The 25,398-nt window shown below is 43.7% G+C and overlaps 1 protein-coding gene across 1 annotated transcript in view; it reads right to left on the reverse strand.

The window, feature by feature from the left end:
- Positions 1–547: 547 nt before the first annotated feature.
- Positions 548–25,398, reverse strand: part of Mecp2 (methyl-CpG binding protein 2) — a 71,346-nt gene continuing 46,495 nt past the window's right edge. Inside the window, exons 4-5 of the mRNA XM_040744786.1 lie at positions 11,606–11,956; positions 548–10,447 (exon numbers count right to left, since the gene is read on the reverse strand). Coding sequence (XP_040600720.1) covers positions 9,361–10,447; positions 11,606–11,956 — 1,438 coding nt within the window. The 3' untranslated portion in view covers positions 548–9,360. The remainder of the gene's footprint in view (positions 10,448–11,605; positions 11,957–25,398) is intronic.

Genomic DNA, 25,398 nt, shown 5'->3' on the forward strand with positions numbered 1-25,398 from the left:
AGGACTTTAAGAAAGACTTTTTTAAATAGATGTGTCCACAATTTGACACACCATTATCCTCTCCTCAAGCCCAGATCAGCCTAAGGAGGACAGATATGAGTGGGCAGCTGCAGAAGGTTCATATTCGCACAGGAAGCCAATGACACAAGGGATCACTTTGGGCAGTTCCTCAGCATGTCCTACCCTGGTCAGGAAGGCAGGTTAGCCACTCATAGAAGTAATGCAGAAAAGTCTTAGCTGCTATTGGCCACAGAAGTCAGAGTTGAGGAGAAAGGTGTTAAAAAAAAAACACCGTGGCACTCTAGGACCTAGTAGCTGCCTGTGCCACACTGGTCAGGAGAGGGAAGTTGTGCTCTAGGCACACTTGTCTCAGGCCTTCCTGTCAAATGCTGGTGCAGTGTGCCTGGAAAGCATTGACACAGAGCAAATTGAGGAGGATTCCAGTGAGACCAGCATATGAGACAGGCCTTCCAACCCTCCCACACCATCATGCTGTCAGGTGAGCTGGAGGGGACTGCTGACTTATAATGAAAGCACAGACCTTGAGTCACTTTCACAGAGAGATTTATCGAGAATGCTAACAGCACAGGATACAGTACTTCCCAACAAAAGGTGCAAACGCATCACTTAGAAAGGCATGCTGAGTATTCTTTGCTTTCACATGTATTAAAAAACTTACAAAAATAAAATAAAACCACGTGCTGCCCATCTTTTCAAATAGTAAAAGAACCTTATGAAAAACCACTTGATTTTACAACAAAAGACACAAACGGACATTTTTATGTAAATTTATAAGGCAAACTCTTTATATAATAAATAGGTTACAGGGGTTCAGTGGGGGGTGTTTTTGAAACGTATACAGGTACATTCAGACAGGTTTACTGAAATGGTACAAATTTCCTTAATAAATTGCCTTTTGTTTTTAAATATATCAGTGCTTTCAGTCATTTGGCTATACACAAAGAACCTTTTTTTTTGAACACTACAAAAAAGCAATCAATATTTTGTTTTTAAAACGACCTACTTATTTTCTAAAGTAATTGTCCCAAAACACAAAAACTGAAGGTGAATTCGACAGAGGGCTTTTCAAGATCAACCCCTCCAGCTATGTCTGTCTTGGATCTCTCTGTGCCCAGTGTGCCTGCTTCCCAACCTCAGATTGGCTTTTTTTTTGCTGGTGCCATTATCTTCCAATACAGGGTTGCCTGTCACTGGCTGCACTCTCCTACAGACCACACCCTTCAGGCTGGCAGAGGCAAGTGCCACATGGATTTAGGAGGGGGCATGTACCCTATCTAGTTTTTCCAGCTACTAAAAACCATGGTCAACTGGTCACATCAGATACCACTATCCTCACAAGAGGCTCTAAGGGAGCACAGGTCTGTCTGTTCCTCTTATATGAGCCTGGAACAATCTGTAATGAGGATAACAGCTTTACTGAAGATGTTTGCCGTGGAAAGACAAGGTGGTTTCTCACACCCAGATTTTGTGGGAATCAGATGACATCGAAAGAAAGAACCCTCTACCATCATTTTATTCCCCAGGCAGGGTGGGGAGCCAAGATAGCAGCTTAGTACTATGCACTAGGGGACAGCATGGGGTGTGACAGAAGTGTCCTAACTGGTCATGTCCCTGAAACATGCCTTGGAGACAATAACGCCCACTGCCTTGGTTTATCCAGGAAGAGCTATCTCAGGCAGGGAGTGTCTAATTCATCTTATGTTTCCTCTCTAATTTGTGTCCTCAGAGGGGCATCCACCTGCAAGAGCAGGCCCAGCCCTACTCAATAAGCTCAGCTCTGCTCTTACATCTCTTCCTTTCCTGGCACTCCTGGAAGGAGCTGATGTTGTCTCTCTCTCTTTTTTTTAATTAACAATAGCAGTGATAATCCAGGAAGGTAAGCAAAAGAATTCATTGGGTGAACAAAAGCTGATTTTGCTCTGACTTTGAAAATGGCAACACATTAGCTTCAGTCTCTTGACTTGGAATGGGAATCCAGTGCTTAACTTCTTGGTGGCTTCTGGCTTATCTGGGCAGGGGTTGTCTCTTCAGATTGTCCCTCTTGTCTTAGTCACCCAATCCCTCTCTTCAAATGCTTTGTTTGCAATGAAAAGGTGTCTAGAAGCAGTTGTCTCTGGAACAATTACTTTAAACATAGTTACAATACAGACTTCAGTTCAAACACAGAAGAGATTTACTTAGCAAAGTTCCTTTCACCCACCAAAAATTACACAAATAGAAGCCTCAACACCACAGTTAAAGAGGACTAATAGAGAGAACCTCATGTTTAGAACACAAAAGAATAAAACCAAACCAAACCCAAACAGAAAAACCCCAGAAAGACAAAGAAAGGAAGAGGAAGGAGAGCAAACACAGCACACATTACAGTGTCCAGGTACACAGGGAGCCCAGCACGAGGAAAGGGCTCGGCACACATTGAGTAACAGTCCTGGTGATATTTGGTCATATATTCATCAACTACTGACTCTGGAGCAGCTGTCATTGATTGAAGCAGTGACAAATCAAATGGAAAAGGAGGCCATGGTAGCAAGGTCAGGAGTGGGCTTCAAGTTCTGCAAGCCTTTTGTACTCCATTTTCCAAGCTGCCCAGAAATATTGAACTGGGTGGCCTGCTCTATCCAGACAGGGCTAGAGGTCACCAGGTGAATCTAACTTGGGTGCTGATCTTATATCAGTCATAAAGCACTCATATGGACGGACATACATGATTACCCACCTGTCAGTGGCTAAGTATCACTGGCAACAAGCCTCTGGCCTCTTCTGCCTCCATCCCATGCTGACTGGGGAATAATGTTGTGATGCTCTGCTAATACTGAGTGCTCGATAGAGCAAGGACCTAGGATAGGGTCTCAGAGGTTTCTCCAGCCCATCTTCCAAGAGGCACAAGGGTAGCCCAGCCACCCAAAGGGCCTACAAATATCTATGTCTGCTATATTCTGGCCTCAGAAGAAGCAATGATGAGGGGGTAGGGTGGAGGTATGGGACAGATTTTGGCCCTGGTGATTATAATGCTCTCTGCTTTGGAAGAACAAGGTTTGGACTTTTTTGGGGGCGGGGTGTTTTCAATTACTTAACAATTATCTTTTTGCAAAAAAGAACTGTTACAGCTAAACTTTCTAGCAGATATTGCTCATCAAGAATTATAAAAGCAAATGCAGTTAGTCATGGGAGCAGGGAGAAGAGAAAGGGATGTTTCTGGAGTCTTTACTATAGGAGACCCATTGGATTGTTAGATGTGATTCTGGGGTCTCTGGCATTCTAACTAATACAGCTTACCAGTTTGGAGACAGCTCAAGTCTCCCATCTCCTCTCCAGCAAAGTGAGGAGGGTTTTGAAATGCCCCAGCCCTGCTAATTGGGGAAAGCCTGCCAGACTTACTACACACAGGCTATCCCCGGCAAGGGAAGGGTAGAGGGAGTCAGCCCCCCCCATGCATGCCAGCTCCCCTCTCCTAGAGATGTGGACAGGGCTGTGTCCACTAAGTTCTGGACTTCAGCAGGTAAAGGGAGTGTGCATGCCACACCCCCACCCCTGACACACTGAAATGAACTGTCCTGTACCCAGAATCATGGGGCCCCTTTCACAGCAGAAGAGAAACAAAGCACAAAACGTGGATGCAGCCTGGGGCTTCTTTCACTTAGCACAGGGAAGCCTTTGAAAGAAGCAAGGAAAGATCATAGATCTGCTTGGAAGTGACCAGCAGACAGAGGTCTTTTTTTTTTCTTTTTTGTCTTTTTTATTTTCCCTTGTCCTACTCTATGGTTATCAGAAATATTATAATTAAGCAACAGGTATAATTTTAAAAGGTCTTTTTGTGTGTGGTGCCACAAGCAAAATGAGTTTATAATTGTGCAATATACATATACATATATATATATAAATTCAACTGCTTTGTGTGTCTAGTTGATGCATAAAATAAAAATAGGAAAACTAAAAGCAAAACTGAAAAGCAAATCAAAAGCCCAGAATAGAAGAGACAAAGCAGATCTATGCATATAGTCTATAAGTTACTGGATATAATCAGGGTCACCAGGAAGAACAGCTTTAGCCACTTGACACACAAACACTGCAGGGAGAGAGGGACTATAGGGGACAGGAGCTAAACCTCTTTGCCTTTTCACCACATGTTCTCTCAGTGCTAAGCAGGACCTGATAAAAGGTGAGAGGGGAGAGCAAGGAGCCAAGGTCATTTGCAAGTTGCCCAAATGTTCTTAAACTCAAAGATGACACTTAATTCCACGAGGGGCTGAGCCCTGCTTGTGCAAAGCCTGGGGGGTCTATCCTTTCTCCTAGGACCTTTCCATTGCTTGCCTGCCTGCCTGCCTAGTTCCCCTCTCATTCTCCACTCTATGGACTCTCATGCCTTCCCAATAGGCAGGCTGGTTTAAAGAGGTAGGGAGAGGCTCTGGGGTAAGTTTAGGAGGGCATGCCAAAGTACTTGCCACACAGTCATTTTATCTGTGCCAAGATCCTGAGGATGGGGTAGGGAGAGTGCAAGAGACAGGGGGCTCCAGGGAGGGATACTCTTTATGCAGCAGCTCCTCCCTGGTTTGTGCAGTAGTGCTTGAGCAGGCTCAGTTAAGATGAGAAGAGAGCAGACACACTGTGATGGGCCTTCTTGGTCACTGATGAGTGTTCCACTTGATGCACCAAAGCTTTGGCATCTGGCAGGCCACTAATTTCTATGTCATCAAAGGACAGAAGTAGTGTCCTGGGGTCAGCTCCCCAAAGAGGTTTTCCAGTAATAAAAAGCCATGAATCTCAAGAGTCTCCTAGTTATACCTCCTCAGATGTAGGAAGCTTCAGTCTGGAGTTCCCTTTGCCCAGATCACTCAAGATATCTCAGGCCAAGAACTAAGTATTTTCAGATCATTTTTTTTGCAAAAGCCTCCTCTTATTCAGAAACATCAGAATGTAATTTTATTAATACTTTTTTGCCAAATGTTTTCAAGGTTTTCTTTCTAAACTGTTGAGAACTGGTTTCAGTGTTCAATTTTTCCCCTTTAGCATGTAATTTTAGACCCTGGAAAAGGCAGTATCCTAGCAATTTATAACAATTAGACTAAGACTTTTCTAAAGATAGATATAGTACCTAAAAGAGAAGGACATCAAAATGGAGAGAATCAACAAATCTCTTCAGAGTTGGGGCTGGGTCACTGAAGCAGAGAGCAGGAAGAAGAGCCAGAAGAGGATGTGGATGGAACAGAGGGCTTGGTCCAGGTATGGGGCATTGCTGCATCTGTACTAGCCCCCTTCAGCTTGGGACTTTGTTATGTCCATAGGGGCTCTAGAAACATTTTTCTCTGAGTCTTGGCCATCCGTCCTAGAATCTATAGTGTGAACCCAATCAGCAAACAATGTGGGACAAAGAGAAGCACAAACGTCTTCTTGAAGAACTGGCACCTGTGATCTCTGCTCAGCCCAGAGAGCCTGGCTGGAATGCTCTCTGTAGCTAGAGAAGTCTTGTAGAGCTCAGGCAGCTGCACTCCACTTGGGATGCATGCAATCTGGCTGGTCTCATCTGGTCAGTTCCAACCCTTTTGCTCTTTTCTGGGTGGGCTTGAGCAACTTATTACAACTTATTTAAAATTCAGAGGTCCTGAATTTTATGCTATGGAAACTCCTTTCCCTACCAAACTTGGCAGTCAAGTTTCTAGTTACTACCCTCTTTTATTACTGTTACAGTAAGAACAAGCTGGGTGAAGCAGCAGCAACTTGGGCTGCTCTGGTTCCCTCTGCCAAAGTCTGTGGCCTCCAGTCTGTTTTGAAAACACTAAACAGAGTTCTCTGTTCCCATGCTAGGATCACGGGCTACTTTGGCACTGATGGACTAGGGGAGGTGCTATTTCTAGATCTCCCCTGTGCCTTTTGATATGGGAATACATAACCAGCAGAAGGGACCTGTACTGGAGCCTTGCTGTGACCAAGAATTTTCAACTCACTACACCGTCAAGGGCAGCAGTTCCACTGGTTAACACAGACCCAAGAATGGGCAGGACTAGGCCAGGATGAACATACTTGGAGGATATACAGCAATCTGTTTGGGAGAGGTAGTAACTAGCAACTAGAACAGGGTAGGGAATACTGGATGTGACCTTAATGACTTAGCCCCAGGTATCTGAAAGCTGTTGGTCAGTTCCTGTATTCTTCACATATTCAGTGAAAGATGCTACCCAATATTTACAATGTTCAAATACAACAAAATCAAGGTCACACTCCAGGTCTGAGTCAGACACATCTGGTGAGAATCCCATAGTTTAAGGCTTTTCCCTCCAAACTGTCAACCTGACTGCAAGGCAGAGGCAGCCTGAGAGCCTATACAGAGTCCCTGGCTGCCAGGGCAAAACCCCACCAAAGCTGCCTGCTTAAAGGAGACTGACTCATGATGCTCTTATTTGGGGATGAGGGAATGGGGGAAAAAAGCAGGAAGCAAAGTAAATCCTAAGGAGCTGCAGTCACTACCACCTGCAGTTTTGAAACCAGCACTAAGGGAAAGCTGGGGAGTAAGGAGGCTGCAGATGGGGCTCAAATGAAAGAAAATGGCACCTAAAGTGCTGCAATGCCAACTGTGAATGTCTAATCAGCCTAGGTTGTCTCCCAAGGATGAAGGATTCCTCAGCCTTGGAGTCATGTTTCATTGAACTAAGTAACTGTAACAGGCAAAACCCCAATTGGAGCACAATAAACAACTTGATTTCAATCTGGCTAGATGCAGTGAAGGTATGGAAAGGTGTCCTTGGTGAGTGCAAGGCCACTGCAGGGGTGGGGTGGGGGCAGCAGGGGCCTTTTGTCCTTGGAGGAAGCAGGAGCTGAGGAGGACACATCCTGGACCCTCCAGAGTCCCTCTTCTGACCTCTCTTCCCTTCCTGGGGAGGAATCAGAACCAAGGCTGAGGATCAACAGAACAGGCAAAATAACTGCCCGACAAGGAAGCTGGTTGCAGGGTTTGCATTTGTAGCATAAGGAAATGGACACAAATATGCTAGAAAGCCCAACTATGTCTCTGCAAACAGAAAGGGGCAAAAAATTTCTCACTTAGTTCTAACCATTCCAGAAGAGACAAACATGGTTTTATCTTTAAGCTATCAATTGGAACTGTCAACTATGGTTCCTGATCACTAAAGACTGGCAAGGAAGTGCTAGATGATTTCTATGATGTTTCACTCTTCCATGATTACACCGCAGTAAGGAAGCTGGGGAACAGTAACGAAAATACACAAGACAACACACACTTGACAGTTCATGGCAGCAGCTTACATGGGATGTGCCTGTGGGTGTTTCTGGAAGCATAAGACTGCTGTCTCATTTGCTACTTTGATAAGGTACTTCTCAGTTGGACAGATTTAGATATGAGACATCTCTGTAAACACAGAAAAGGATATACCAATATGATGAAGATATGCAGCTAGATAAGGACTTCCTGAACAGAGGTTAAAACATAGGGTTCTCAAATGAAAATTGACCAATTAAAACTCAACAGCAAAGTCAAGCCTGTAAAACCCACCATTACACTTATGGAGCAGATTGAAATACGGGGTTTGCTGGCCCCACCAAGTCCCCAGTAAGCAAAAGGGAAAGAATTCCACTAGAAAAAAATCTTGGCGGGTGTATGTGTCAGAAGAGCAAGGGGCCCTTGTGTCAGTCCCTTCTCAAGTCTGCATCTATTCTGACAGGTGCCCTGCCATACTATGCTTGACATTAGACTTCTGAGTGGGGTCAAGGGTAGTGGGTAGTTGGACCACTCGGTGATTCTGGCCAAACACAGGGGGCTCCTGTATCTCTTCAGCTACCACACGTGGCCCAGTTTCTCTAGTCCACTTTTCTATAGCAGAAGGTGAAAATGCTCATTGTTTAGGGTCTGAAAAGCTTTTTGAATTTTTTCTTAGCAAGGAAGAGGGGTCTACCTAGAGGACCAAGAGCTTATTGCCCTCTTGTTCTTCACAGAGGCTAGGGAGGACTCAGCAGAGTCCAACACTTGCTCAGGGTTAAACATGAGAGCTGGCACTGGCAGTAAGAAGTCAAAGGGAGAATCTTAGGGTTACGGTTGACTGTTGTCAGGTAAGCATGTGGTTGGGCACTGCAGTTGCCTGGAACAAAAGACACAACTAGGAGCTAGGGGAAGGAGAATGGGGTTAGAAATGAAAGCATGAAATGGAAGGACAAAAAAAGAAAGCAATCAGGAAGTCCTTATAAAATTGCAGCAAACACTTAGAGTTTCGGAGCTTCGTGGGAACCCTATGTACTGAGCCCACTTTAAAACAAGCGCAGGTATATACAGATCCAGGTAGTTCTAAACACTGCCACATTTGGTGGCTTGTGGGACAAAGTGTCACCATTTCAAGCCAGTTTGCTTTCAGAGCATCTGTTTGTTTTTAAGTGGGAACATGAAGACTCAATAGTGCAAATAATTCTAAGCTGTCCCTAAAGGAGAACTGGAAAGTAATTGGAAGAATATTTTCATTTCTTCCCCCATGCCCCTTGTCCCATCCACAAAGTCCCTAACTACTAGTCACAGATTGCTCTCTTGTTCTGTGGCACTAGGTCTGGCTTGACCCCCACCCAGACTGCTTGTGCCTTGTCCTGCTGCCTCCATGGCACCTCTTTAGAATTATTCTCTAGTGAAGCATGCCTTGTGAGCAGGTGATGATACTTTACTCTGGTCCATCATCTTCTGTGGCTCAAGCCAGTCTGTAATCCAGCAGTTCAGGACTCACTCCTACCTATACCAGAGCTGGATCAGACAGGTACTGCTTTCCTGTTTTTCAAAATATCCTTATCAGTTTTGGATTGGGTGGATGTGGGGCCAGACTTGTGCCACCACAGTTCTAATTACTGGGCCACAGTCACTGGTCACCTCTAGTCTTCTCTAAAGAATCCAATATTTTTCCTGCCTCGCACCTCCCGGTCCCTCAGATTGGGAGTTGGGGTGGTGGAAGAGTCAGGGAAGCTATGGACAGGGCACCAAAAATGGGAGTGTCCTCTCAACTGCTATCTCTAATGAGCACATTGGGGGAGTATTGGGGGGGTGCCTGGTCAACAGCTTGTCTGGTCAGTAGTATCTGCAGCAAGCCTTGTTGAAGGAGCCTAGTTTAGAAAAGTGCAAAGCTACTTCTGGCCCTGGTTAGGTCTTCAACCTGACTGTGCTTGTTGGTAAGAAAAACATCCCAATGCTCCAACTACTCCCACCCCGAAGCCACGAAACTCTAAGTTTACTGAAAGAAAAAAAAATATTTTTTATTTCAGTTAATCGGGAAGCTTTGTCAGAGCCCTACCCATAAGGAGAAGAGACAACAGCTGCCTTTATTCTTGTTGGTTTGCTTTGCAATCCACTCTGTAAAGTCAGCTAACTCTCTCGGTCACGGGCGTCCGGCTGTCCACAGGTTCCTCTCTGTTTGGCCTTGGCATGGAAGATGAAACAATGTCTTTGCGCTCTCCCTCCCCTCGGTGTTTGTACTTTTCTGCAACTGTGGCGGTGGTTGCCGCGACCATGGACTGAGTCTTAGCTGGCTCCTTGGGGCAGCCATCACTCTCCAGCGAGCCTCCTCTGGGCATCTTCTCCTCTTTGCAAATGCTGCTACTCAAGTCCTGGGGCTCAGGGGGACTGATGGGGTCCTCAGAGCTCTCAGGCTCTGGTGGGGGAGGGGGTGGGAGCAGTGGCATGGGGGCCTTTGGGGACTCTGAATGGTGGTGGTGATGATGGTGCTCCTTCTTAGGGGGTGAGGAGGCACTGCTGCTGCTGCTGCGCCCTTTGGGGCTGCTCTCCTTGCTTTTTCGCCCAGGGCTCTTGCAGGTCTTCAGTCCCTTCCCACTCTTCTCACCAAGGGTGGACACCAGCAGGGGCTTCACTACTTCCTTAACCTCAATACTAACTGTCTCCCGGGTCTTGCGCTTCTTGATGGGGAGCACAGTCTCATGCACAGACCGTATGGAAGACTCCTTCACGGCTTTCTTTTTGGCTTCTGCAGCAGCAGCTGCCACCACACTCCCAGGCTTTCTTCCCCGTTTCTTAGGAATGGCCTGGGGGTCAGCTTCAGCTTTTCGTTTTCTGCCAGGGCGTTTGATCACCATGACCTGGGCAGAAGTAGTAGCTCCACCTCCTTCAGCCTTGCCCCCAGGCGATGCTTGGAAAGGCATCTTGACGAGAAGTTTCCCAGGGCTCTTTTCCAGGACCCTTTTCACCTGAACACCTTCTGATGATGCTGCCTTGGGTCTCCCAGTGCCGCTCCCTTTGGGGCGTCCCCGACCCCTGCCAGTTCCTGGAGCTTTGGGAGATTTGGGCTTCTTAGGTGGTTTCTGCTCTCTCCGGGAGGGACTCCCTCTCCCAGTTACCGTGAAGTCAAAATCATTAGGATCCAAGGAGGTGTCGCCTACCTTTTCAAAGTATGCAATCAATTCCACTTTAGAGCGAAAGGCTTTTCCCTGGGGACTGTGGAGACAAATGGAGAGACACAAAGAATAGTCAGAAGTTTTTTCTTTATGACAACTTAACAGACTGAGGTAGAGGAGATGGTACTGACAAACTTTCTTATAAGCCATTGTAAGTGATCAAATGTCAAACTGAAGAAGAAATGAGATGACCTAAAACTGGAGGGTATAGCCAGGCCAGAAGCATGGGTAGAAACCATGTTACCTGGGGTAGTGGGTAACTATACAGCTTGCTCAGGAGCCAGAAGAGCTGGGCCTAAAATCCTCAGAGGACCTGTCTACTTCTAAGTCTACTCCTATGTAGTCTTTGGCTTCTCCACCATCCAGAAACCACATGGGTCAGGCCTGGTTCTAAGGGATCACTGAGCTGAGCTGACTGTTGGTTGGTGCTCAGACCTAATCCTGCATCTGAGCCGGGGTGTTGGTGGCATACACTTTGAATCCCAGCACTTGTGAGGCAGAGGTAGGTGGATCTGTGTGAGTTCGAGACCAGCCTGGTCTACAAGAGCTAGTTCCAGGACAGCCTCCAAAACCACAGAGAAACCCTGCCTCGAAAAACAAAAAACAATAAAATATATATATTCCTGCATCTGAACCAAGGCATGGTGTCCAACCTCTTTGGGAATCCATTTCAGTGCAATAAAGCTTTCCTCACTCTTCTTAAGAGTTGAAGATTAACTAAAACTGCCCACAAATACTGGGAAAGTGGCTAGCCTTTCTGGGATCATTTAAGGGGCAGAGCTGATGTATTTCTTAGCTGTTCCTTTAAACCTCTGGCTTTGAAAGTTACTTTGCTTTATCAGAAAATACTAAGAGGTCAATCCAAAGCTGAACAAATGCAAAAGGAGCAGTTGGAAAGGCACACAGAGTCCATTTGTGTCGCTTTCCAGAAGTCCTTTTAAAAAGCAAACCTTTCCCAACACTGATTTTGAAGTAGAAAGAATTTGACATGTAGCATGGGTAAAGGATACATATTCTGAAGAAGAGCAAAAGGGTAGGGACCTCTGTAGTGTTTTCCGAATATATCTGGTATTGATGTTATTTAAGTGTCCTACAGATGGTAGATTCCACAGAGCTGTAGTTTCAATGGGTCCTTGTATCTAGCCCTCCCACTATATAGCCTTTCTGATCTATAGACACAAGACTTACTCTTACTTACTTGATCAAATATACATCATACTTTCCAGCAGAGCGGCCAGACTTCCTTTGCTTAAGCTTTCGTGTCCAACCTTCAGGCAAGGTGGGGTCATCATACATGGGTCCCCGGTCACGAATGATGGAACGCCGCTGTTTGGGAGAAGCAGAGGCTTCTGGTACTGCTGGGGCAGAGCCCGAGCTTTCCGATGTCTCTGCTTTGCCTGCCTCTGCGGGCTCAGCAGAATGGTGGGCTGAAGGTTGTAGTGGCTCATGTTTGCCTTCTTTGTCTTCCTTCTTGTCTTTCTTCACCTTCTTAAACTTCAGGGGCTTGTCTTTGAGGCCCTGAAGATCCTGGTCTTCTGACTTTTCCTCCCTGAAGTATTAAACAAATATGTAAGTATCACAGAGAACACATGCACGCAGAGTAGTGAGCACAGGCAAGCTTGGGCGCCATACAGGAGACCCTTGGGTGCTGCATACTCAGATCTTGGTAACTTCCCTGGGCCAGTGTATCCTTGAGCCAAGCTGAGGCCCAAAGATTTATTTAGTGTCTTTGGACTGCTGGTGATATTGGTCAAATGCACTTTTATCATACTACTCCAAACCCTAGTTCTAGTTCTGTGAAAGTGGCATGTTTTTCTCTTGAATTTAAGCCCTGTATGGTTGGCTTCTCACCCAGCAGAGGTCAGTTTATAAGTTGCACCTGATGGCCCCCTGGGCTTGTCACATGACAAAAGCCTCTCCACTGCTGGAAAGTGATATACAGCACAGTCATGAAAAACTGGATTTGGCCAACCTGAGTTCCAGTTCTGACTGTGTCATTTTCTTTTATTTATTTTATGTATTTTGTCTGGATGTATGTCTGTTTACCACACGAGTGGCTAATGTCTGTGGAGGCCAGAAGAAGGAATTGGGTCCCTTGGGACTGAAGTTACAGATGGTTGTGATTCACCATGTTGGGTGCTGGGAATTGAATCTAGGCCCTAGGGAAGAGTAGCAGTATTCTTAACTTCTGTGCTATTGCTTCGGCTTCATGACTTTGCCATTCTTAAAACAAGGACCCCAGCAAGTGATTTTCAGCATTCTAGGCCAGTTTCCTCATCTCAATGGTAGCTAATGCTAATCTCATCCTAGAGATATCCTTTCTGTAAGAATCATGGACAAAAAGGTCCCAAGGCAATGTGTAACTATTGTTAATTCAGGCAAACAGTAACTGCTGTCTAGGGTTCTAGTATGAGATAAAAAGGGATCCTAGGTCACACGGGTCTTTATAGGATATTCCTTACCAAAGCAAGCAAGCAAGCAAGCAAGCAAGCAAGCAAGCAAGCAAGCAAGCAAGCAAGCAAGCAAGCAAGCAATCACCTTATCCTCAGCAGAAACAGAGGAAAGAGAAAGAAAAAGGTGTAATAATAAAATAGTGTATGGAATATAGCAATTGCCACATTCCAGGACAGGACACCTGCCCATTCTTTCTTGTGGACAGAGACAGCTCCTTCCACAGGTTTTGGTTTTTCTTGATGGGGTCCTTTCATGTACAGGGTTCAAAGCCTGTCTCTGATGCTCTAGTGACCACTGTAGGGAGACATAGTAAGTATCCCTATGACTATAGAATCTGACCACATTGCACTGTTTGCACCTCTGAGCTACAGGCCAGATTAAGGAAGGTTTGGAAAGAAGTAGTAGCTGCCTGTTGGTCTGAGACTAGGAGAATTGGAAAAAAGACCACGGGCTGAGAGGTGCATCTGGAAGCATTGTGGTCTGCTTACAGTTCAGTCTTCAGGACTGGCTTAATATGGAACCTCTAAGTCACAGAGGAATGAAGGCCAAAGTAGTATACAGCAGGTACTTATCACTTGCATGTAATTCCATAGGGCCCTTTTAAACACCAAGGTTGCTCCCCTGACTCTAAACAGTTTTTGAGTTTGAGAAAACAGGACAAGTTGGCTTCGTTGGAATTCTCACTTGTACTCTGAGGAACACCTAGAAATCTACTGAGGAGATACCTCTGGAAATGCCTAACAACACAGGCATGGCAATTTTCATTATCCTAAGACTGCAGGTTTCTCTAGTCCTCGTCATGAAGGAGACTTGATGAATAAATTACAGGAGGCTTACATACTGGAAGGCTAGGGAAGAATGAGTTTCATGACTCTTTTGAAGTTAAAAAAATGCAGCCATGTTTATCATATGGATCTGGTGTAGGGGATTGCAGACTAGTCTAGGGTAGGTAAGAACAAGGTAAGAAACCTTGCTGAACACTTCTTGAACTATAATTGTATCTAATGAATCATGTAAATGTTAACATAACTAAAAATAAAACAAAAGTAACAAAGCTAAGATATTATAATACATACAAATGGGAACAAAGGAGCTTAAGTATATTATCAAATGTAACATACTACACAAAAAAGATTCCAACTTTTGATCATAGTGTTCCTGTAGTGAGAAAGCCAACAATAATATCCCAGGGGTAGCAGCTGGTAGACCACCTCAAAGGTGACTCTGGTGCTGGGGTATTCTGTGGTGCCAGTAAAGCTGGGGATGGGAGTACAAAAACAGAGCAGGAAGAAGTCAAGAAAAAAACTTAGCAATAGCCTAGGCATGGTCAAGAATGTAGGCAGTAAAGGATTTGGGATCTGTTTAGGGAAGAATCAACAGAGCTCAATGGTGGACAGGGCAGAACTAAATTAAAAATTGTGTTAAAGGCTGGGCAGACAGCAGCGCCAGTGACGAGAAAGGAAGTCTGGGTGAGGAACAGGTACTCAAATAGCATCCCTGAAGCTACTAGCTACAAATGTGGGAGCCCCAGTTGTATTTTATCAATTGAGTTATATCCTTAACCCTCATGTTCTTTCTTTCAAACTGAAAACATTTATAGCAAATAATAACTATATGCTGCTTTTTAGTTCTTTGTATTGAAAGGCACACAGATGTTTGGGATTATATTTTCTCACTTCTAATTAGGGGGGAGGGGAAAAATAGGGAGGGAAGATACCGCAAGATTGGTGCATCTGTAGATCACTCTGTATCTAAGGCCAGCCCCTGACTTCAATACTTCTCAGTTCTGGGATTAAAAGCATGTTCTACCATGCCAGCTAATTTTCTGTTTAAAAACAAGTAACAGGAGTCAGGTGGATCTCTGTGAGTTCGAGACCAGCCTGGTCTACAGAGCTAGTTTCAGGACAGCCTCCAAAGCCACAGAGAAACCCTGTCTTGAAAAACAAACAAACAAACAAATAAACAACAACAAAAAGTAACAGATCTGGCGATTATGGCTCAGTGGTTAAGAGCACTTACTGCTCTTGCACAGGAATCATGTTTGGTGCCCAGCTTCCCAGCATCCATATGGCCACTCAGAACCACTTATAACTCCAGTTCCAGGGGATCTGACACTCTTTGCTGGCTTCTGTAGGCTCTGCATGCATGTGGTGTACACACAGACAAGCAGGAAGATATCATGTACACATAAATTTAAAAAAATCAGCAACACCAAAATAACAAAAGCCCACAAAGAAGTGTGGATTATTTCTGGATGTGGAATGAAGGTTAAAAGGATGCAAATGATGTAATTCCAAAGAGCTGATACTTGCCCAAGGGCCTGTTCAGTCAAGGGTGGGGGTAGGAGTGAGGGCAAATGGTCTTCACTACAGGATCCAAGGTAGGAGGGGCTAAGCTGGGATGACAGATGATTTCCCAAGATTGCCCTCCAAGAGGGTCTGTGATGTTTAGTGAAGTACATTTCCTAAGAAACCAAATACCCTTTCATCCTCCCTCTCATCAGACCATACATGTGTTTCTTTTGCTGTTCTTTAGCCACCCCTCCCCACCTCCTGTCCTTTCATCTTTTCCATGATTACTAGGAGAGCCAAACACCTAGTTTCTATGTTCATATAGTTCAAAGTTGGAAGTATCCTCAGAAAACCAGTATGTTCAGCTTTGGAATGTCACAGATAAAGGAAAAAGGAAGCTCAATTACACAAAGGAAATTGTCTGAGGTCACTGTTGAGTTTATGGCAAATTAAGATGACTTACAATGGATGGATTTATTTTCATTACAAACACGTGTGTTCATCAACTGCCTTTGCTATTGTGTCTATACTATTAACCACTGTGATGCCCTTGCCCAGAAGGAAAAGTAACCCATGATACCTCCCTGTATCAATAGCAGCTATGGGCCTATTTTTTCTTGCCTCTTCATTTGGAGATCTTTCATCCTGTAGGTTCAGGTGACAATTCTCAGGGGCCTTCCCTCCTCCTGCCTCTCTCCTCCTCTATGCTCTGGAAGTAGATCATACCACCCCCATGCTCCATGAACATAAAATATACCACTGTACACACCAATTCTTGTCTCTCTGCTCAAGGCCAAGTTTCTGACAAAAGAGTAACAGTCAATAAACATATACCATGCGAATAGTCAGGATGCTAACTGTGCTACATCTGCTTCTTTTGATGTTTGTCTCTCTGACCAGAGGTAGATTAGTGCTGAAAGTAGATAGGCTTTGAGTAAATGAACAAATGGTGAGTTTAGGAACTAGCAGTAGTGCATTGAATATCAGTGGCTTGGAATTGGCAGAAGATGAGGTTGGGAAGGTCACTGAGCGTCCCAGAGTCACAAGACAGAAATATAAAAGATGATTACAACAGTTGGACTGCCCAGTTTCTAGTTAATGTTGAACTGGAACCCTCCTGTTGAAACACCTAAAAATGCTGAACCAAACAAATATCTTAGAGGCAACATCACAGAACATACCTACAAGGGAGGAAGAAATACACAGACTAAAGAGTAAGAAGACTGAGAAGACAGAACATATGAATGCAACACATAACCCTAGATTAGATGCTAGTTTTAAAGGCACTAAGAAAAGGCATTAATGGGACATTCAGGGAAATGTGAATAAGCCTCTACATTAGCTCATTGCTAAACTTCCGGAATGTTGTAACTGTGCTGTCTGCTCGTAGGAAAGCCAGGCTTAAGTATTTATAACTTCCAACTCTCAAAGGGGAAATGATTCAGGGGTGGAAGGGATATGTATAGTATCAATGTGACAGCATGTTTCAAAAGGGGAAATGACATCAGTATCATCAGAAACTCTACTGGTTTATGGCAATTAAAAAATTTTTTTTGAGACACAGTCTCTCTGTTATGTAGTTTTGGTGGTCCTGGAACTCACTATATAGACCAGGCTGACCACTAACACACAGAGATCCCCCTGGCTCTGCCTCCCGAGTGCTAGGATTAAAGTGTACATCATCAGACTCAGCCTGATGCCAATTAAAAAAATGGTTATGCTATGCAGTACTCTACCACTGAGCCATATCCTCAGTTCCAAGAGTAGTGTTTTGAAGTAGGAACAAGTAAACTTGTTAACAAAGAGAATGCCTTTGTGTTACACAGAGACAATAAGAGGAACAACTGTAATTAAAAAGCAGAGGCAGAAGGATCACTGCAAGTTCTAGATCAGTCTGCATATTACACACATGGTGAGTTTTAAGCTATCCATACCCTGTTTTAAATTTTTTTCCAAGACAGAGTCTCACTATGTACCTCTGGCTGTCCTGGAACTCACTGTGTCAACAAGACTGGCCTCAAACTCACAGACATCCACCTTCTTCTGCCTCCCAAGTTCTGGGATTAAAGGTATGAGCCACCACCACCTGGCCCTTGATTGTTTTTTTAAAGCAAAACAAGGAGAAACAGCTAGAAACCTTGTTGACACACTTTATTTAGTAGCTCAAACAGCCACAACACTACACTGTATATGGTGAAGCTGCCACATGGGAATGAAATAGATGTAAAGCTACAGCCTTCATGTTTAAGAAAAAACACTGCCTAATCTAGCTCCTAGAAACTTGCTTACCCAGGAGCTAATGACATCCAGGACCTTCTTAAGCAGCCTGAGAATGCAAGCAGACTGGTTATGGTAAAAAGGGATGGCTGCAATGTGCTACAGTATTGAAATAACCAGACCAGACCCCCCTCCACAGGGTTTCACAAAGTCCAGGCTGGCTTGGAACTCTTGATCCCTTAAGTGCTGGGATTATGCTTGTGTACTATGTTCAGCTTTATAAACAGAGCTTTATTTACTTGCTTGTTTAGGTTTTTCCAGACAAGGTTTCTCCGTGTAATCCTGGCTGTCCTGGAACCCACTCTGTAGACTAGGCTGGTTTTGAATTCACAGAGACCCGCCTGTCTCTGCCTCCCGAGTGCTGGGACTAAAGGTGTGTGCAATCACTGCCTGGCTAGAATTTTTTTTAATGCATGTACGTGTTGGTATATGTGTCTGCACTTGAATTCGGAGGCCAGAAAATCTTGAGTGTCATCTTCAAGAATGTCACACACTTCATTTGAAGCAGGATCCTTACTTGTCAGATTACTCTGGCTGGCCACTGAGCCCCAAGGATTACCTTGTCTTCACCTCCCCAGTGCTAGGATTTCAAGCATGTGCCATCATATCCAGCTTTGTATATGGGTTCTTGAGAATCAATGTCAGATTCTCATAATTATGAGGCAATAACTGTAAGCCGCATTTTCAATGGTTTCATAGTGAGCTCTGTTTACCAAGCCACATATATTTGCAGTGGTTCTATCCTAGTTTTTCCTTTAAGAACTGGAGATGTGCCGGGCGTTGGTAGCCTTTAATACCAGCACTTGGGAGGCAGAGGCAGGTGGATCTCTGTGAGTTCGAGACCAGCCTGGTCTACAAGAGCTAGTTCCAGGTCAGCCTCCAAAGTCACAGAGAAACCCTGTCTGGAAAAACAAAAAAGAGTTAGAGAAATCTTGTTACACTAGGAGGCCCAATCACTATATTCAGAGGAGTTGGATGGTGAGAATTACCTGCATTTTTATAGTGACAGTTATCTATAGTAACCCCATTTAGTGGCCCTGAAGGCAGTACCAGGAGGCTGTGTTCTGCATTCAGCAAATTAACAGGAACAGTCTAAGTCAGTCAAACACCCATAGTTGAGGAAGGACTACTCATAATCCCTAGCTTTTAAATTTAAAAATTGGGAGGAAACTGGGTGTGGCAGTGCTCACTTTTAATTCCAGCACTCTGGGAGGCGGGTGGATCTGTGTGTTCGAGGTCAACCTGGTCTACAGAGTTCCGGGACAACCAGGACTGTTACACAGAGAAGGGTTAGGGTTGGAGGTATGTTTTAGCAGCTTGTCTAGCATTCATCTGTCTTCTCTGGGTCCTATCTCTAAATACTACAAGAAAGAAGGGAGCTGAGTGCAGTGGTGAACACTTGTAATTTCAGTAGTCAGGAGGCTGAGACAGAAGGACTGAAAATTTAAAGTTAACTTGGATTATGCAGAGAGACCCTGTCTCAAAGAAAACAAGCAAGATGTGTTGGTTAGTTTTATGTCAACTTGACACAAGCTAGAGTCACCAGAAAAGAGGGAGCAGGGAGCCTCAATTGAGAAAAGGCCTCCACAAGACTGGCCTGTAGCATGTCTGTAGAACATTTTCTTAATTAGTGATTCATCTGGGAGGGCTCAGCCTATTGTGGGAGGGGCCACCTCTGGGCAGGGGGTCCTGGATGGTATAAGAAAGCAGGCTGAGCAATCCACCAGGAACAAGCCAGTAAGCAGCAGTCTTCAAGGCCTCTGCATCAGCTCCTGCCTTCAGGTCCTTGCTCTGAGTTCCGGCCCTGGCTTCTCTCAGTAATGAACTTTTAAGTTGTAAGGTAAAATAAACCCTTTCCTCCTTAGGTTGCTTTTGTTGTAGTGTATTACTACAGCAATAGAAACTCTAACTAAGAAGAGTACTACAAAGCCGGGTGAAATCAGCATCTGAAAAATTTTCACTTGAATCTAGTACAATTCCTGCCCTCACTAGGAAAATTTCAGCAACTTAGCAACATTCTAGGTTTTCCTAATTTCACTCATTTGTGCCCTAGGCCAATTTCAGGAGACTGTTTCTCAGCACCTTTCATTTCTAGTTATCTCATGGAGTGACACAGATTTAACACCACACAAGGCCATCATGGACTTAGGGTAGGGTAGAGGTCACTTTCACAAAGAACCATGTGGAGCCAGAGAACAGGATCTATTTCCTTATACCATTTGCTTCCATGCTACAGTGTGATACAATTGTTGTACTCAGTCTTTTCTACTTTCAGTATCTGCAGGAGTCTCTGATTCAGGAAGGCTTCTCTGCATGAATATAAAGGCAGTAGCAATTTGAAATGACAGCTTCGGGTGTTTAAATATCCATGAAATCAAACTGGCACTGGAAGAGTGTCTTATTGGTCTCTAATTTTGGAGGGGAAGAGTTTCAGCTTGAATGGCAGAGCTTGAACTTCAGTTGCCTTGCTCAATTTTAAAGTCTCTTCTATTGAGAAGATCCAAGAAACAACCTATGTCTTGAAAAGTCAAAAGAAATATAATGAAAGATTTAAATCTTTCCACATTGCTAAATCCAAGCCAGATGAAACTGAGTTCAGTGAATAGAAGTCCTTGTATATATGATATGTGGTATGAGTCTAAGGGGGTTGTCTTTAAACTATTTAAGGGACTACTAAAGACTATGCTATTCAAATATAGATTTTTTCAGATATATTTCTTTTTTTTGTTTTTTTTCCGAGACAGGATTTCTCTGTATTGTTTTGGAGGCTGTCCTGTTCCATAGACCAAGCTAGCCTCGAACTCACAGAGATCCGCCTGCCTCTGCCTCCCAAGTGCTGGGATTAAAGGCATGTGCCACCAACGCCTGGCTCAAATATATTTCAAACAGTCAAATATAAAGACTATCATATTCAAGCTGGATAAATGCGATGTGATGATTCAGTATACACAGACATAAAGGATGGACTTGGACCTGAAAAAGAAAACTAAAAGAAAAAAAACAGTTCTTGTGAAACAAAAGCAGGTCCCTCCACAAATAAAGGCAACCAATTCTTATAGTATATCTCATTTTAAGAGGTGTATAAAAAAGCTGAACACAAATCCACCACACCAGTTGAAAACAACCACAACAACAAAACCCAGATCCTAGCAGTGAGTGATAACATGTACCTGCATTTAATCCCAGCACTTGGGGCATAGGGGCAGAAGGATCATAAGTTCAAGACAATCATTGGCTACTATGAGTTTGAAATCAGCCTGTCTCAAACAAAAATGAAACAACGCAAAAAATTCTGCAGTGAAAGTCTTGCTAATGCCTCAAACTATTAAATACAGAGATCCTATGACCTAGCAATTCCATTTTGAAGTACAGAGCCCAAAGAACTGAGAATAAGCCCATAAACTGATACTTACATGTTAATGTTCAAAGTTGCCTGACCCCTAAGAGCCACAAGGTGGAAGCAATGGAAGTGTCTACTGATGAATGAAGGGAGAATAACCGTTCAAAACAACAGAATATTATTCAACCTTAAAATGGAAGGGAATTCTGACCTACAGTATAACATGGATGAGCCTTGAGAAAATATTCTATGAAAGAAGCCGGATACAAAAGGCTACATGGCAGAAGCAGGTGGATCTCTGTGAGTTCCAGACCAAACTGGTCTACAGTGCGAGTTCCAGGATAGGCTATAAAACAATACAGAGAAACCCTGTCTTGAGGGGAAAAATGGCTACATGGTGTGATTCTACTCACATAAAATGTCTACACAAGCAAATCCATAGTAATAGAAAGTAGTTTGCAGGGGCTGTGAGTAATAAACTATGATTACTAATGGATACGAGGGTTTTTTTTTGGATAGGGTAATGTGAAGAAAATGTTTGGGAATTACTATAGATGATGGCTCCACAACACTATGAATATACTTGATGAAATTGAATTGTATACTGGGGACTGAACACAGGGCTTTATGCATGTTACATAAATGCACCACCAATAGCTATTTTATTTTGAGATAGGGTCTCACATTTTTTAATATATGAATGCTTTGTCTGCATGCCAGAAGAGGGCATCAGATCCTGTTATAGATGGTTGTGTGTGGTGATATATTGTTTATGATTTATTAAAGCTTGCCTGAGGATTCAGAAATCAAAGTCAGCCACAAGCCATAGAAGCCAGGCACACACTTTTAATCTCAGCAGTCAGAAGCTAGGACGTAGTGGTACACACCTTTAATCCTAGGATTTAGGATTAAGAAGTAGATGGGTCTCTGAGTTCAAGGTCACCCAAATTTACACAAGACTGATCTAGTCCTAAAGAGAAACAGCTCACACAAAGATGATCTCAGCACCTAGGATCACACGCCTTTAATTCCAGCATTAGGAAAGTATATAAGGCTTTCATTTTCCAGCCACACTGAGGACAGTAAGACATTCAGTCTCACAATTCTACAACCACACTGAGAAGAGACAGCAGGATCGGCCCATTCAGTCTGAGGTAGAGGTGAGAGCTGGTGGCCCGCTACTTTCTTTTCTGATATTCACCTTGAAGTTTGAACCCCAATATCAGTCTCTGGTCTTTAATTAATCGTGTTACATATTGGTGCCCAATGTCAAAGTACAAATTCATGAAAAAGCCTCTTTGAGGCCACCAGCAAAGGCCCAAGCCTGAGCTGCAGGCAAGACTCCTGCCTGAGTCCTTCCTGTCTGAGTTCCCTGCCTGACTAGCTAGGTTTTCTCCTCAAATCTTTAAGCCAAGTGTGGGAATTTTCGGTCATAGCTTTTCTAAACAGTCTTTCAGCTGCCACCAAAACTCGGAAGGCTTTTGGGCTTTTCCTAGACCCTCTTTCCTCGGGCTGAAATTCTCAGCACATGGTCACAAACTAGTTCTCCGATTCAGATGTGCTATGCCTCACAGTTTACTGACATTGCCGGAAGATTTGATAAGTTAATTGGAAATTATTAAAGGAAGAGATTAGTTAAAAAAGTTTTCTCCACACTAAAAAATGGGGAACACTATTAAAATGGAGAGAATTAGGTCTCTGTATGATTACATAATGAATGCTTTAAAAATGGAACAAGTAAATGAAGGGATAATCGACTTAACTTGGATTGGCACACTGTTAATTATCATTTTGACAATGGTTTATCTCTAAAAAGGTTGGTTGATATGAGTGCTAAGATGCAGGCCTCAGAAAAAATTATTAAAGCAGATTATAGAGAGATTCAAACCCAGACTGAGGAATTACATGGAGAACCAAATTCAGCATTGCATTTTTAGGGTTAAAAAGGAACACTCTAAGGTCTTAAGAGAACCATTAATATATCCAGTAACCTTACAGGAAGTGCCAAATGAAGAAAGTTGTACAAGAGCTACTTGGAAGCCTGTGACAATGTTAGATTCAGGGAAATTCAAGGAAGCTGTAGTCTCATATGGTATCCATTCACCATTTTTGAAGCAGATGATAAACACATGGTCTGTTTGTAATAGGGTTATCCCTGTAGATAGAATAGATTTGATTAAAATCTAGAGCCTGGACCACAATTACAATGGACTTCCAGGTTCAGAGAAGAGGCTAAGTATATTGAACAATGTGATAAAGCATATCTATATGATGATCACCTCTTGGGTTTATGCTGTGCAGCAGCTTTGAATGCTTGGGAAAGAACTGGAGAATTAGGACAGAAATTGAATCATTTACAAAAGTTATACAAGGCACAAAGGAAGCATTCACGGACGTCTTACAAAGACTATCATTAGTAATAAATCAAATACCAGACTCAGACGCTACAAAAATAATAATTGAAACAATGGCTTTTGAAAATGCTAATGCCCAATGCAAAAGGATAATTAGGCCTTTAAAGGCAAAATCAGCACTTTTTTACAACCCTCTAATCTAGAACTAAGGAGGCTAAATCAGGAGGACTACATGTTTAAGGCCAGCTAGGGTAAAGAATAAGATCTTGTCTCAAAAATTAACACACACACACACACACACACACACACACACACACACACACACACACACACACACACAAATCAAACAAACCAAACTACCCTGGGATGCTTCCCAGCTAGGGTAAAGAATAAGATCCTGTCTCAAAAATTAACACACACACACACACAAATCAAACAAACCAAACTACCCTGGGATGCTTCCCAGACGCAAACATCTTCCCCAAACTAAAGAAGTAACTTGAGGTTCAAAATGGCTTCAGGGTGGTCAGAGAATTCCTAGAGGTTGGAGGAACAGGCTTGAGTCCAGTTAGCCAGAATACTCTGAATCCTTCTGCCAATCTGGTCCAGGATAGCTGGCATTGCCTCTGCAACTCTGCCTGGAGAAAACATTGACCAGCACTGTGGCCACCTTGGCTGTGGAGCTCAAATATCCTGCATTGCTGCCTGCCCATTCCTCTCATTAGGTGAAGGTCACCGGCAGAACTTGATCCATATCCTTGTACAAGGCCCAGGAACTTCTTTTTCTGTGAAGGCCCAGATAGCAAATGTTTTCCACTTTGAGAGCTACACAGGCTCTGTCACAACCATTCAACTTAAGACTTGCAGCAGGGAGCTGGAGAGATGGCTCAGAGGTTAAGAGCACTGGCTGCTCTTCCAGAGATCCTAAGTTCAATTCCCAGCAACCACATGGTGGCTCACATCCATCTATAATGAGATCTGGTGCCCTCTTCTGGTGTGCAGGCATACATGTGGCCGAACATTGTGTACATAATAAATAAATAAATCTTAAAAAAAGAGTTGTAGCAGGGCCACAGCCAAAAACAATGCATGAGTGAGTTCCAGTAGAAGCCAGGTGTGGTGACACATAACTATTAATTCCAGCACTCTGGAGACTGAAGCAGCAGGATGAGTTGGAGGCTAATCTGGACTACACAGTAAGACCTTGTCACAAATAAACCAAACCATATCAGTGAGCCAGAGCTAACTCTTGGGATGTGGTTCACCAGCTGCTGCCTTAATTGAAAAGCTAGTAAACAAGCAACTGGCATTTTCATTGATTATAGAGGTTACTTGGCCTATCCATAAAACTAGGTGGGATGAGAAGTCCCCCAAACACATAATGGTACCTGGAGACTGTGGAGTCCTAGAAGATGAACAAGTAAACTGTTTTGTAAAGGACTGAACACAATGCCAAGAAGGAAGAGGATTTGTCACTGACCACAACACTGAAAGTTCACTGGAGATTGGTAAGGCTATTTCATGGAACACAGGGAAATAAGCTTTTATATAGTGGAGTACAGGAGGTAAGGGAAGAGTCTATGAGCAAAGAACTTTGGAAAGAGTTTGACTAAAACAGGAAGCAGAGACTGTACAGAGGTCAAAGAGGATGTGCATGGCTAAACAGGAAATTCTAAAACACATTTTTTTATTGTGTTAAGCATGAATCATGAAAGGAGGGAAGACAAGATGAAATCCCAGGGACTTGGAACAATAATAGACACAAGCTGGACAGACAGGAAATACTTGTCATTAAGGGGTCTGAGTTAGGCTTTGTGGGCAGAGTCACTTCTATTCATGACAAAGTTCAATCCTTGAGTATGGGTATGCGGGGCTGAGGTCAATGGAATGGAGGTGGTCAAGGAGATGGATGAGTCAGACACTAGGAAAGCTGTTAACATGCACAACGTAGTCACCTGTGGGATGAGAAGGACAGAGATAAAGAAACAGAGGCTATGGGTGTAAAAATATTTAGAATCATAGCCCTTCTAAGGTACACAGGATAGAAGACAATCAACAAGCAGCTGTTGGAAGAGGGTAACGTGTGGGTGCACAGAGATGGGGGAATCTAACCCTGATACCAAATAGGGAAAAGGGTAGAAAGAAAGGCAAGGGTCACATTAGGTGTCATGATGTCATTTAAAGCCAGGTAGGTGTATGTACACACACACACACACACACACACACACACACACACACACACACACACACAGCACTTGGGTTTAAAGCAGGCGAG

This window comes from Mesocricetus auratus, unplaced genomic scaffold (assembly GCF_017639785.1).
Source record: "Mesocricetus auratus isolate SY011 unplaced genomic scaffold, BCM_Maur_2.0 Super-Scaffold_100003, whole genome shotgun sequence".
NCBI classification, from domain to species: domain Eukaryota; kingdom Metazoa; phylum Chordata; class Mammalia; order Rodentia; family Cricetidae; genus Mesocricetus; species Mesocricetus auratus.